Genomic DNA, 15,747 nt, shown 5'->3' with positions numbered 1-15,747 from the left:
TTTACCTAAGAAATTGATGAATCATTAACTTCTGCATAAGAAAGGTCGATAGAATAAGGATGAGAGAAAGTAGAAAGTCTTGTGAAGCGAGGCCAAGGGAGGAAAGAAGGCATGTAGAAAAACAGTTAGTGTGGAAATAGCGGTAGAAGATAGCAAGAGATCTAACAGTGCGGCGAAGAGAGGTTGAATATGAAAGTAGATAGGTAGGTAAATATTTGAACAGGTGTATAGGTAAGTGCGTAAACATGTAGGTAATTAGGTAGGTTGATAGGTAGATAAGTAGATAGATAAGTAGATGGGTAGGTAGACAGATAGACAGTTAATAGACAGACAGCCATATAGTTAGGTGGGAAGGCATAAAAGCTTTCAAGTAAGAACCTTGCGTTACATTCACTATTTCCGGAAAGTCTTTTAAAGATGAACACCAGGAAGGGCCAGGAAAGGTCTGTGAGTGCAGTACAGAACATATTCTTGTTACTTGCTCCCCACCCATCGCCTCGCTTCCGCCACGCCTTGCCGCCACCAAATCCTGTAATACCTGGTCATATTTCTTTTTCTGTGGGAAATCCAGCTGTTGGGTACGATTTAGGTCGAATCTTTGATATTGGGGAAAACTGGATATGATTCAGGCTGCAACTGTAACGAAAGACACGTCAGTCGTACACGAATAATTGTATGCTATGAGATGCGATTGTTCTTTTGTATGACCTGCGTTTTCAGTAGTAGGAAAGTTACATATTATTTTCTGTCTGTATTTATGAAACAAAGAAGAAGTATTAAGAAAACCCTGGTGCTATTGTCATTTTCGTCACGTTTGATAGGAATTACGTATGTAGGTAAGGCCTCTTACATAATTCCTGTTAAATGTCACAGACAATTGTTTACCGGCTGCTGTGGAGGTCATCGCGCCAGCTCAGGCCGGGGCGGACAGACTTATATGGTGTATCTCTTTTCAAGGCTGATGTCGCTCTCCAGTGCTGTTTGTTTTCGAGGTTGTGGCGAAGCCGAGGGTGCACAGCCAGCGCCTTACACACTGTCATGGACACCGTAATTTTATCGTCGAGGACACGCTATCCCGAACACAAGGCGATGCGCTACCACGGTGACTGATTTATTCTCGTCTTGTTTTACTGTGCTCAAAATTGATTTTTTATTACGAACCAGAAACATAAAAAAAAAAAAAACATAATGACATTAATTTGTATCTATATAATCTGGTATCTTATGAATAAAATGTGTTTGGCTTGAATACAAAGTAAATTAGCTTGCACAGACAAAACAAGCCAGGAAAAGCAGGTGAGATTATCGCCCAGTGTTACATGTTTGCGTGTGCTCATGTGGCAAACTTACAGCGCACCGAGCAGTGATGCTTGTAGCACTCCGGGCAAATGGTCATTGCCAATCATCAATGCGACTTGAACTCAATGAATCAGTTTTTTTCTCTTTAATGAGAGAGAGAGAGAGAGAGAGAGAGAGAGAGAGAGAGAGAGAGAGAGAGAGAGAGAGAGAGAGAGAGAGAGAGAGAATCTTCCCTTCCACTCACTTAACGAAAACCTTTGGTCGCACTGTGCCTACCCTTCTACACTTTTGTCAACGCTCACGCTCACGCCTCGCCACGCCCATCAGACGTGCCCAGCGCTGCCCTACACCGCACCATCATCTTTTCTGTTCTTATTACCGTGTTGGTGCTTAAACATTTGATAATGAAAAACATGTCACGACGAGTGTTGTGCGATGCTACCTCTTTTGGATAAAGGAATGACAATAAAGGCTTGTCGAATTTATACCTGCTTGTTCACCTGTTTAATTTTTCGTTGGATTCGCTCCGGTCTCGTGAAAAGTATCTTATTATCTTCAGTTTTATTATTTTCTTTTCTCCGTGGATACACTATGGAGAGAAACACAGGGTGCCAGTCTTCTGTACCAGTAAAGTACCGGTAAAAGGAAATGGATCCCAGCTTTGTTTGGCTTGTAATCACGTTCTCTTGAGGATAGAAATGCTTATTCGAGGTGGCCTTAGTATATCCTCTTTATTTTTTCCTCTTGAGCAGAAAAGATATAAAAATTGTTGTCCATCGACTTCGGAACATTTTCAGCATTTACGGAAAAAGAGGCACAGCAGTTCTATTAATTGTTAATTGTTGTAGGATATATTGGTGTCGCTATTTGTTCGTTTTTAAATCAGCCTAATAGTCGTCAGTGTGGTGCAGGCTTACTTAGATACAAAGTAAGAACATTCTACTTAGGGAAATTAGGTGTCGCTCTTTGGAGATTGTCACAGCGCACAGTTTGCGAATCACTAGATCAAATTATTATGCTTATACATAAGCAACATAAGCAAGTTCTAAGGCTGTCGTATATAAATGTTAGAGCTGCTTTAAATGTATTTGGCGCGGATAACTTGAAATTCTTGTATCCTAAGTTCACCGGGTTCCTCTAAAATGAAGAATGATTTTGGTGCCTCAACCTGCATGAAGTGAGATGCGAGTCTGCATAAAGCTCAGAAATACACAGTATAATGCCTTCGTGATGTAGTGGTTAACCTAAGTGGCTATAAATCCACGAGCTCAGGAAGCAAGGGTCGAGACAGGCGGCGCACGACCTCCACAGCTGTTCGAAAGGATCCTTAAGCTGCTTCTTCTGGAGATCATGTGAATGGCACAGAAAGCCAAGTTGTGCCAAAATGTAATAATTACGGTAATGCCAATAAGGTGACGCTGGTGTTTGAGACATCTGACCATAACTGTACTGCTTATTGTCCCACAACCTCCTCTCTCGCTGACGAAGCAAAGACTATTTCTAACTTTGTATTTTATTTTCTGTTTGGAATTCTTGGCTTGCCACGAAGGTAAAAATAGCGATGTACACACGTATGAAAACCTTTCTTCGTTAGTTTATATTTTGCTGACATTCTTGCCAACATTCGTCTCGCCCTCTTACATGACGTTGCAAAATGCACTGAGCCAATATTCTGCAGGACCCGCCATTAAAACTTTTTGAAGAGTACGGAAACTTGCTGGTCAAGTTAATACACGTGTCGCGTAGACGTTTGAATAAAAATTCAGCAAAGTTTGTACACTTGCCTGAGGCGTGTTTCGGGGTTTGCTTGATTTTTTTTTCGAATTCAATGAAAGATTATTTTTCTCTCCTTCTCTCACTTTTCATTAGTTGACTTTTTCAGGATCGAAGAATGCGTCTTCACTCCTAGAAACGAATGAACAAGATGGAAAAGATGCTGAAAGCCCATTACAAGCGGAAGAAATTTGCATACGTTGTTTAGTTAATAGTCAAGCAGTGGTCCAATCAGTACAGGAAAACAAATAATGGCCGGAGAGCACGCGGCAATGCCCGCCATATACATTGTAATAATTGCGTTCACGCTCATAAAGCTGCAAAGCTGGCCAAACTGAATTGTGTAATTTGTAGATAATACGAATAGTCATTTACGAATTTGAGAAAATTACATAATGGAAAAGGTGAAACATGATAGCGAAATAACCTTTACAGTCTTAATCACAAGGAATACCTGAATAGTTGGAAGAAGCAAAATTGAGGTAATGTAAAGCCTCGCAATTCCTTTTAGCAAATCGTAGAATTAGTGAACTAAGCCGCGACAGGACAAAGGTGTCAGGAGAGCGACACATGAATTACCTCAATTAACCTTTATTGCTTCTAAAATATTATTGTGAAAGTGACTCTCAGCAAGCATAAGGAGCTGTGGAGCACTAAAAATTCCTAGATAGCGTTTTGGGATCGCGCGCGCGCGCGCGCACACGCGCGCACGCACACACACACACACACACACACACACACACACACACACACACACACACACACACACACACACACACACACACACACACACACACATTATCCTTTTCATTAAAGTAAAGGAGTGTATCCTTTCCACTAAAGTAAAGGAGTGCGATTCATAAAACTTAAATGTTTATACAAAAAAAAAAAATAGGTAAATAAATAAATAAATAAATAAAATAAAATAAGATAAATGATAAATAAATAAATAAATAAATAAATAAATAAAAAATAACATATAAAGCCTCGTGGTGCCCACTACTGCAGGTGTTGCCAGTAGCGGCCGCACAATCCTACAAATCCTCCAGTATTGTTGTCCTGCAGCAAATGTCACACATCTGATGGTTACGTTCATGAAATCTAAATATGAATATGAGTACCATCTAAATATGAATATGAGTACCATGTTCGCGCTCGTTGCTTCCAGCAGATAATCTCACGGCTTGTGCCTGACTATTGTGTTATAATGTCAACCACATTATACAAAGTGATGGTGATAATAATGACTCCTCTCCAATTAATAAACACTGCAAACCAATTATGGATGATTTTATCCTACGCCATCATGGTTGGGGAAACATGACAAGTAATAGTATGGAGGGCAGACGAAAACGATATTAGCAAGTTATGTTATTACTGTTGTAGTTCTTGTCATCAGGCCAGGCGGGTATTACTGCTTCCGCGTGAAGGCTGCCACTGAAATGAGTATCGATCAGTAGGGCTCGTTACGCTCATCTGGCTGCTCCTCACTCGTCTTACTGCCTCCCTTCCTTGACTTAGTTCACGAGTAAGCAGCTTACCCGCCACTTTGTCGACTCCTGCCGTGTGCATGGATGCAAGCTGTAAATAGGCATGAATTTAAAAAATTAATCTTTCCACCAAAAATGTACAATATATATATATATATATATATATATATATATATATATATATATATATATATATATATATATATATATATATATATATATATATATATATATATATATATATATATATATTTTTTTTTTTAAGAATTAAAATTCAAACTTTCTCAAGAAGACAAAGCATCTCCACTTCCTTCTTTACCGGAGCGCCAGGCCCCGACCACAGCAATACTCCTGCCGTATCTTGTGCAGGGTGTCGTCCCCTGTCTGCTGTGGTTCCATCTCACTTGAAATGTTGAAATTTTCCTGTCTTGTCCTCCTCCGCAACCTCCAAGACCTTGTCAAGCAGCCAAGTCTTTTCTCGCTCCCTGGCTTTCTGCTTCTTCCCTCCCCGCCCCTTGCTTCTTCTCGCTCCTGAACACAACACTAGCGCCGCGGCTGCTTTCCCATCAGGCTGCCGTGCTTCCTTGCTCTTCTTCCTTCTTAACTTGCTTCATGTCTGCTTGGGCCCACACACGCCCCCTTCCCACGGCACGAAACCACTACCCTGATGACGTCACGCTGCACACTGAGTTGGCCCCACCTCACACACATACACACACACACACACACACACACACACACACACACACACACACACACCTGACTTCTGTGTTGACATGTGGCAGTGTGTTTTTCATATATATATATATATATATATATATATATATATATATATATATATATATATATATATATATATATATATATATATATATTGTGTGTGTGTGTGTGACACATATGTTATAATCAAGTCACACACACACACACACACACACACACACACACACACACACACACACACACACACACACACACACACACACACACACACACACACACACACACACACAAGTGGAATGTCTCATAGGTCAGTGTTGGCTTTGATTATGTTCTCGATTTACTCAAATGACACACAGAATGGTCCCACTAGTGAAATATGTGGATTATGAAAGGAAATTTATTGTTGCAGAGGTTTAAGAATATTTGTAAAAGATGACAAACAATACAGAAAAATGTGATGTTTAGTGACGGTGTGTGAAAAGAGAACTGGATGGATGATCCATACATAGGGAAATAAATATGGACAAGGGAATTTTCCTAACGCATGCTTTGTTGAAGGTGATGGTGGCAAGCCCTGCGTTTATTGTCCTTTAAATAATTTCCTTTATATCTCAAAAGTGTCTTATATGTTGTTCTGAAATTTATGACATAGCCCGTTGACCGCGCCTCCTACTCCCGGCCCTTCAGCCGTAGCAGCGCACAGTTAGCAGCTCGATGTCTTCTCCTTGGGGTTCGTGAGATAAGTGCAGGAACTTTGTTTTTTTAATTCACTGATTGCAACATGCATAAATAAATAAATAAATACAAATTTCAGTGAATACAAAGGCATAAAAGTGCAGTAGATTCCTGGTTTCTTATCATAAATCATGCTGATTTCAAGTGTCAGCTCAGCAGTGAATAATGCATGGAGGGAAAGACTGACTTTTTTTTTTTTACGGTGACGAGGCTTGACGGTTAAAATTTCAAGACTTCTCTTGCGTTATATTCCACGCGTCACCTCTGTGTCTAGAATCCTTATATTCCATTTCAAGTTTGCTCCATCGCCACTCCCTCTACTTTTCCTTTCTACATAACTAGAAGCATTGAACTGAATTCTCAGTTTGTGTTCGGGAGGCCACACACATTCACTGCTAAACATCTTGATTTTTCAGTTGTTACTTTAAATAGGATGTGATTAGATGACAAATGGCGGTCGTTTAAAGTAATTAATGAGATATTTCCATGTACTATTTGTTCGTGACGAGCTATAAGTAAACGTCGTAGTCATTAATTTATTTTCTTTTTCCTTTTACTCAAATGGAAAGAGTTTTATTGTGGAGCCCATCACTTCACGAGAGGAGCGCCGCTGAGCCCAGGGAGGGATGACAGGATACTCCCGGGTATGAGGTTGTTGGTTCACCTTTCATAAGATTTCTATTGACATGTAAATATTTGTAAAGAAAAAAAAAATATGCGTAAAGGTTAATAGATTTTTGTCTTCTAACAGTATAAATAAACCTGGTGTTGGTGGACCAGCGTATCTCTCTCCCCTGAGGAAGGCATTACGCTTCCCTTTCGAGGCATCAGAGTGTTTTGATGCTGGTTTGTTTTGCTTGAATAATTATAAAATGAAATCAAACTGAGCGGGATTTATAAATCTTATCTATTGTCCAGCTAACAGAAATTCTCCTTCCGTTGACAATAACATGTTATGCAATGCATGCATTTCACGATCATGTATATATGTATGTATGCATGTATGTATGTATGCATGCATGTAGGTATGTAAGTATGTATGTATGTATGTATGTATGTATGTATGTAGGTATGTATATATGTACGTATGTATATATGTATAATTCTATTGTAATTTTTTTCTGTAATGTTTTCTGCATATTTGAATTGTGTATATTTATTCACTATCATGTAGAGGAGTATCAGTATTATATGATTTGGCAAGTAAGGGCAAGTAATCATAATCAAATGACAATAATAATAATAATAATAATAATAATAATAATAATAATAATAATAATAATACAGAAAGGGAAGAGATTTAAGCAATAGGTCGGTAGTTTGAAGGATTAGAGTAGTTACCCTTTTTAGAAATAGGCTGAATGCAGGTAAATTTCTAGCAGGAAGGAAAGGTATACGTTGACAGATATCTAGTGGAGTTTGATCAGGCAAGGTACAAGCACAGAAGTACAATTTCAGAGAACAATAGGAGGTGACACCATCTGGCTCATAAGCCTTCCGAGGGTTATGGCCAGCGAGGGCATGGAAAACATCATTAAGAAGAATATTAATATGAGGCATGAAATAGTCGGAGGGGGGGGGGGCGGAAGAGGGAGGAACAAGTCCTGAATCATCCAAGGTAGGAATCTTACGTCTCATCTTCCAACCACAAAAAATAGAATTAATATCTTCAATTATTTCCTCTTCCTTACTTGGAGTGCAATGCATAAAAAAAAAAAAAATAATAAATAAAAAAGGTGCATGTGAAGGAGTACTTTGTGTTTCTGGCGCACAATTTTGATATGTATGGCAACGGCACAAAAACTTTCTCCCAAGCTTGTGGTGACCAAGATATATTTAGAATGTGCATCGGCAGTGCTTTCAATTCCCGAACGATGGTGCTTTCCTTTGCTGCCCAGGAGACAATGGTTGAATTCATAGCAGCCTGTCTGTGATCTCCACCGTGAGGTTACCGAAGGCAGCAGTGTTGCGGGATTTCTGAGGGCTTATTGTGCACCAAGAAGCAAGTTCTCGAGGGATTTAGAGCCAGCTGCGTCCATTTATTCGGCTGGGGGTTTATTTTTGTTTGTTTCACGCCGGTAGCTGAAATATGTTCAAACTCTCCCGGCCCTTATTGTTGCAAAGTTTGCTTGTGATATACGAAGGCTGTGCTCCTCCAGCTGGTTGACTCAGCCTGCCTCCCCCTGCCTGCCTCCCTCCCTTCCCTCGCCTTCTCACCTCCCTAGTACCCCTACCTTCCCCTTCTTCCTCTTTGCCACCACTTTTCTTCCTTTCCATAAGCCTGCCTTTCCCTTCCACCGGCCTTCCGCCTGCCCATCTTCCTCACGCCTTCCAACCATCCCTCCCTCTGCTTGCACACTTCTCTGCCCCACTCTGCCCATCTTCCTCCAGCCTGCCCGTCTCCTTCCTTCAACCCGCCCACCTGGCCCCTCCCGGCCTGCCCACCACCGGTCCCCGATCTTCCGATCTCTTCCTTCCAGCTTGCCCGCCTCCCTTACTTCGCCGGCAGGTCTTACCTTCCTTCTCTTTTTCTCTCCTAGTCGATTGCAAGCAGTTTGCCTGCGCGTTTCCTTTCACACACTGGCTCCAGAAACAATTTCTTTTCTTCCATTTATATTTCTCTCGTGTGATGTCTGTCCAAAACACACTCTCACTCCGCTCCCTCCTAAAAGTGTTCACCCTCGTGACACATGGCCGGCTGCTGGCGGTGTGTTGGCACGTGTGTGATTCACGAGTGCCGGATACACTTTACATGGTGTTATATTCTCCGCGTTTCTTAGAGCCTTTGGTGATACACTGAGGAATATCGCTTTGCTTTTGTTTGATTTACCTGAGTGTGTGTAGCGTGTAGTGCTACGGTACACAGAAAATGAATTTTCTCCCAAAGAATGTGAAATTCATTTCTTTTTCATCTCAGACGACTCGTCATGAGAAAAGACCATGTGACTTATATTAGTGTGGTGATTGCCGCGGGGATGCCCAGCACTGCACTCACCTCACTGGGCTGCACAAGTTATGTATGTATGATTAATTAATGACGTTTTTGAATATATATATATATATATATATATATATATATATATATATATATATATATATATATATATATATATATATATATATATATATATATATATATATATGCCTCTAATTCAATATTCTTTTCTCCTCTAAGTGTTCCCCGTTACCTGCTTGTCATCATGACCTTGGTTACTCACCTTGTGGCTGCACTCTTACGGAGAGCTGCAGTAGATTCGGAATCCTCGTGTTCTCTTCTGCTTCCACGATGTACTCGGATCTCGCAAACTCCACGGGGCCTCTCCCCACCAACTGTGTCACTGCAAAGAAAAAATAGCTCTGTCAGACGTCTGCTGCATAAAGCCCGATAGCTCTGAAAATATTTACGAGTTTATCACAAGCAGAAATCATTAAACCAAGAGGCCTTGTTGACAGGAATCATAAGGCTGTCCCACTTGAGAGAAAAAATGTATAATGTATTTGCATGTGGCAATATCATCGAAGTGAGCGCACGAAGTTTCCCGCCAGGCAGAGCCGAGACCATTAAAAAAAAAAAAAAAACCTGCTCCACCAATTTTATATATAGGTTATCAGCGAGTTAGAACACAAAAATATAAGTCATGGCAGGAAGCTGAAGTAAGAATAAAGGTGAGTGAGGAAGAGGACTGGGCGCGTGCCGATTGGAGGGGGTGGGGGGGAGAGGGGCAGGGTGTAGGTCATCGCGGGAACCAAATATCACAATAAGCTATGCTGCCCAGAGTGAGTGTTGTCTTGTGGCTTAGACGTGATTTTCTTTGTGGTTATTTTACAATATTGTTCCTCTTGCTGACCTGCTGTACCACCGCCACTATCCTGCATAGCCTGGTGGCAGGCCAGGTGACCCCTTGGTGGTAGCGGGGCGTTCTGCTCCTCTCCTCCTATGTTCTCTCCATAATTTCTTATGTTCTTGTGTCTCTCTCCTCAAAATATACACGGCAAAATAATCAAATAACTTCTTCCCCCTTTCCGCCTGGAAACCACTCCTCGTTTATTATCAGTCACAAGGAGGCTCCTCGAGCAGAGCACGAAGAGGTCAAGCGGGAGAAAAACGAACTAATGGCGCTCCTTCACGAAGAGCGGCCTAGCACCGCCTCTTCGCCAAACTCTCAGCTTATTTCATGCTTAATTACATCGTTTCTCCATGTTATTTTATTAGTAATTGATTATATGACCAGATAAGACTTTTTAGGCGTCATATGAAAAATCATACCTTGCAGGAGATATTACTTTTCATTGTGTTAAAGAAGCGCTAAGCGACTCTCACTTGTCCCAGGCAAGGCAGTCACCAGCCAGCCCTGTGTCCCTTGTCCTCCGCTCCCCCCGCCAGCCACAGGAACGGGTTCCTCATCATCTTTTAGCTTAGTTGTTAATTGGATATTTTTTTTTTTTTAGTTTCTTTTCGCACACCCGTTATTTAATGGCTTTCTGTTTCATTTTTTGGAATATAAATTTGCATTGTATATATATTTATTTCTTCGGTTGTTTTGAAATGACGGCCAGAAAATCCCATGGTGGTGGCGGCTGGCAGGAACCCTTTCCCCGTTATGGTGGATTGGCTTTACTATTGTGTTTCTAAGAACATATCTCAATCCTATATATATAGCTAGGGAGCAGTGTACTGTAGCTCGCCCGTATTCATGTTCACGGCCACCTCTACCTAAGTAAAGTGAATATACTGCTTCGTACTGATGAAGTTGCAGTGAAACTGGAGGTTGGCGGGCTTCATTTCAAAAACGTCCCCATGGCTGCCAACAGAAGGACTCGCCTGGTATTTTCTGCTTTACCTTGTGTATATCACTATATCCCATATTGTTCATATAAATATGAATCACAGAATATTTTCTATCATTTCAGTATATGTAAAGCGCATTAATTCTCTAGTTTTCAAAGTTCGTGTGATTTGCATGAGTACTAACACAATAATGAACACCCTCTCGCACGGAGAAACAGAGGAGAGCGTCTGCTAATGCCTTGACAGGAAGCGTCTTCTCTAGAAGATTCTCCGAGGAAAGGGGAAGAGGTAAAATGATAATCTTGCCGACAGTCTTGTGGGGGTTGAAAGAGTCACATCTTGCCTCTTCATTGTATTTAGAAGAGATTGCAGACTACCCGTATTCTGAATGTCAACTGGGCGTAGACTGACTCTAGACTGCCTCCAGACTGACCCTTCACAGTCTCTACGATTGGCCCAGGCGTAGGGGTTATTCTCCATTTATTGGACACTTGAACCAATTGGAACACAAGTGAATCTAAGTCCTCTGGAGTTGTGGAGCATCACAGATGAAAAGGAGGGAAAAAGGAGGAGCGAAGATTAGGATAAAGACAGAACAGCCGAAGAACAGTCCAGGAAGGAAAGGAGAGAAGCACAGGTGTTTTTCCTTTGACACATATGGTAGGTAGGAACAGTTCAGGCGAGAGCTGTCATTATAGATGTGTGACAGTTATTGAAACAGTAGTAGTAGTAGTAGTAGTAGTAGTAGTAGTAGTAGTAGTAGTAGTAGTAGTAGTGGCAGTAGTAGTACGTAGTAATAGTAACAGCAGTAGTAGTAGTAGTAGTAGTAGTAGTAGTAGTAGAATTATTATTATTATTATTATTATTAGTAGTAGTAGTAGTAGTAGTAGTAGAAGTAGAATTAGTAGTAGTAGTAGTAATAGTAGTAGTAGTAGTAGTAGCAGTAGTAGTAATAGTAGTGGCATTAGTAGTATTAGTAGTAATAGTAGTAGTAGTGGTAGCAGTAGCGATAGTAGTGGTAGCAGTAGCGGTAGCAGCAGCAGCAGCAGCAGCAGCAGCAGCAGCAGCAGCAGCAGCAGCAGTAGTAGTAGTAGTAGTAGTAGTAGTAGTAGTAATAGTAGTAGTAGTAGTAGTAGCAGTAGTAGTAGTAATAGCAGCAGTAGTAGTAGTAGTAGCGGTAATATATATGTACACAGTATGGTACATTGCTGTTGTTGCTGCTGGTGTAAGGCGCTTTTTCCTCCCTTCCATTAATTGTTGTTGTTGTTGTTGTTGTTGTTGTTGTTGTTGCTGCTGCTACTACTACCGCTACTGCTGCTGCTGCTGCTGCTGCTACTACTGCTGCCACTACCACTACCACCACAAATATTGCTGTATTGTTTTCCTCCACCGTAGACTGGACACCGCCTTGCGATTTATGTTTTAGCGAGGCCTTGACCTGAATCATAGAAGCTCCATCCGGTGCTTCTTGTTCATTGTCTTGTTTCCCCACCAAGGGACAATAATGGTGATCACAGTGATGATGGACAATCGGTGCCTTTTTCTTTCTTATACATATATTTTCATCTCCCCTTTTCTTCATATTTTTCACTCACTTATTTTCCTATTCTTCTTTGCCGTCCTTTTCCTCTTCTCTGTTCTCTTCCTCCTCTTCCTTGTTTTCCTCCTTCTCTTCCTCTTTTTCCTCCTCCTCTTCCTCTCTCCTCGCTCCTTCTTCTTCTCCTCCTCCTCCTCCTCCTCCTCCTCCTCCTCCTCCTCCTCCAAGCTCCCCGCTCTATGCTTCCTCCCAGCACCTTAATAGTGGTCAAGAGCTGGCGAATAGTGTAGAATGCTAAAGCAGACAATCTCGTTAACATCCAACAGGGCTTCTGTTATCTCGTGCCCCTAGGCGAGTGTGTTCCTCCCCATCCTCCACTACCTCTTTGTTTCCCGTTCTTCCTTCTCTTCCTCCTCCTCATCATCATCATTATTGTGACCACCACCACCACCACCATCATAATCTCCCTCACCATATAATTTCCTCATTTCTTTTCTTCGCATCCTTCTGTTCTCCACGGCCTCATCATCCTTTTGTTGCTGCTGGTTGTTTTTCTCTTTCGCTATCGTCCTCTTCCTCTTCCCACTCTTCTTCATCCTTCTGTTCTTCCTTCTTCTCCACCTCCTCCTCCTTTTCTCAGTGTATGCTTGATAGTGTAGTCGCCACAAACAGCTCCGTAAGTACCAGCAGGTCTGCTGCTGTTCTTCCTTTTTCTTTGCGTTGTTTTTCTTCTTTTTTTTTTTTCTCCTCCTCCTCCTCCTCCTCCCCCTCCTCTATTTTAATATCCTTTTCTCTCACTAGTAATTAGTGTAGTGTTGTTACCCAAACAGCTTAGTAAGGCCCTCAAGATCTATTGCTGTTTGGTCTTCCTTTGTATTCATTTTTACTTTTATATTCCTCCTTTGCTCCTCCTCCTCCTCCCCCTCCTCCTCCTCCTCCTATTCCTCTTGCTTCTCTTCCTCTTCCTCCTTCTCCTCCTCCTGTTCCTGCTCCTCCCGTGCCTCCGACAAGGCCGCAAGTTGAGCGCCGATAATTACGACAAACTTAGTGTGTTGGGAGCTGCAGATTGGCTGGCGTTCCCTGGAGAGTTGTGCCTGGGCGTGCGCATCACCCTCACCTCCCTCAACACGCTCACCCCATCAAGCCCTCTCCCTTCCTCTCTCACCCTCGCCACCCTTTCATGTCCCCCGTGATACCCTCACACCAGCCAACAACAACCATCTGTACCGTAAACTCCAGCGCCCAGGCCTCCAGCAGGTACCTTAATTCGTCGGCAGTGCAATGCCTTAATCTTGGTTCCATTTACCCATCTGTCGAGAGTGGACTGGTGGTGGTGGTGAAGGTGATGGTGGTGATGGTGATGGTGATGGTGAGTGTTCTATTGGTAGTGACTTAATCATTGTTAGAGTGAGTGTTGATAGTGCTTTCTTATACTTGCTGTTTATTTTGTCTACCTGCTGTTCTCTTTTCCTGATTGCATATGTAGAATCGTGTTCAGAAGTCAGGTAACTCTGGAACTCTCTCCCTGCTTCTGTATTTCCTCCAGCCTACGACCTGAACTGTTTCAGGCAGGAAGTATCAAGACAACTCGAAAACTAAGTTGGCTGACTCTTTCTGTTCTCCCGTTTCTTTTTTGGGATGGGGATTTTAAGCGTCTTTTTTATGTATTACGTTTATTTACTGATTTATCTATGCGTTTGTTCATTTACTTATTATTTTACTGTATTTTTTTTTTCCTTTTCGCCTGTGTCCGATAAAAATAATCTACTCCTTTTGTGTGTATTTGGAATTTCATCTCAGTCCGATCTATACTAAGAACCTTAATTTCTCCGATCTCCTAGGGATTTATCAATTGTTTGGTTTTGTAAAGAGATTGTCAGCGGCTCAGGGGACTTAATCTTGAGGGAAAACACACAATACAGTGGGAGTATGATAGAATTCTAACCACTACGTACTGCATCAAGAATTCTAACCACTACTGAATCTGCTTGCTTCCCTGCTCCACAACGCGTCTGTCGTGGTATCTGTTTGTATGTACTTTGTTATGCATTTACTTATACATGTATTTAATTTTATTTTGATGGTTTTATCAGTTTTTTCATCGCGTCCCTATGATTATTGTTTCTGAAGGCATGTTTGTGTGTGTACGCCACGACATTGTTTTCTGTGTGGTGTGTGTGTGTGTGTGTGTGTGTGTGTGTGTGTGTGTGTGTGTGTTTGTGTTTCAGTTTGGAAAGGGAAGCAAGGAAGGGACAGTCTTTCCATTATTCAGGTAAATTTAATGCTACATCTCTGTATATGCTCACTCCTCAGAAAAAGAGAGAGAGAGAGAGAGAGAGAGAGAGAGAGAGAGAGAGAGAGAGAGAGAGAGAGAGAGAGAGAGAGAGAGAGAGAGAGAGATCAAGTGGCGTGTCAGTCTGAGGAGAAGGTAAGGAATGAGATGGAAGTTATTCTTGCCCCAAAAGTTATTCAAGGCTGGCTGCTTCTCCTCCTCCTGACGGGGACTCGTTCGTTCCCTTGTCTTTCACCCTGACTGGAAATTGCTGCGCGGAGGGGAAGACAACACGAATAAGGGCGCGGGGAAGCAGGAGACGGGAGTGAGATATGCAGGCGAGAGAGGAAGAGAGAGAGAGAGAAATAGAGCCTGAACGAAACGGAACGGACGAGCTGACACGGAAGGTAAGTGTGAATGATAGAGAGGAATAGGAACAGGAAAAGCGGGAGGAGCAGCGTATAACAGAAAGAATATACATGTCAGGAGGGGAAAAAAAAACTGTGATGGAAGCACGCAAGATATTTTTTCTCAGTCTTTCTTTATAATATCACGGGGTTTCTTGGTTTTCGTACGACCTATCTTAATTTAACTGTGGATTATTACCCTTGAGTATGTCATCTTGTTCTTTTTTTCTCCACGTGTCCGTCTCCATCAAGATCAAGAGAGAGTTGCGTCTGTGTATTTCCCAAGACGCTCTGTTCACCACCTCGCCGACGCCATTTCGTACTCCAGGTTGTCAGGCACCTATACTCCTTCCTTTTTTTCCTGCCTTTTCTGCTGTCGTGTCATTCTGGACGTCTGTTTGTATGTTCACTTATTTTTTATGGTGTGTGTGTGTGTGTGTGTGTGTGTGTGTGTGTGTGTGTGTGTGTGTGTGGTTCTCAGCCAGTCAGTCATTCTCGTAAATTTTTCAATTTATAGCTGTCATCTGCATATTAATCTGCCGTTTTTTCTGTGCTATTTCTCACTACCAACACCACTGCCACACACACACACACACACACACACACACACACACACACACACACACACACACACACACACACACACACACACACCGACCACCACCACCACTCTTTATGGAACTCTTCCTTTCCTCAATATATAACTTTGTCCACTAAACTCCCCA

The 15,747-nt window shown here is 42.0% G+C and overlaps 1 protein-coding gene across 1 annotated transcript in view; it reads right to left on the bottom strand.

Annotated features, from left to right (window-relative positions):
* Nucleotides 1-15,747, bottom strand: part of LOC135088839 (putative neural-cadherin 2) — a 156,536-nt gene that overhangs the window by 91,506 nt on the left and 49,283 nt on the right. Inside the window, exon 2 of the mRNA XM_063983890.1 lies at nt 9,236-9,355. Coding sequence (XP_063839960.1) covers nt 9,236-9,355 — 120 coding nt within the window. The remainder of the gene's footprint in view (nt 1-9,235; nt 9,356-15,747) is intronic.

This window comes from Scylla paramamosain, chromosome 3 (genome assembly GCF_035594125.1).
Source record: "Scylla paramamosain isolate STU-SP2022 chromosome 3, ASM3559412v1, whole genome shotgun sequence".
Classification (NCBI taxonomy): domain Eukaryota; kingdom Metazoa; phylum Arthropoda; class Malacostraca; order Decapoda; family Portunidae; genus Scylla; species Scylla paramamosain.
This window is presented reverse-complemented; position numbering and strand designations above follow the sequence as displayed.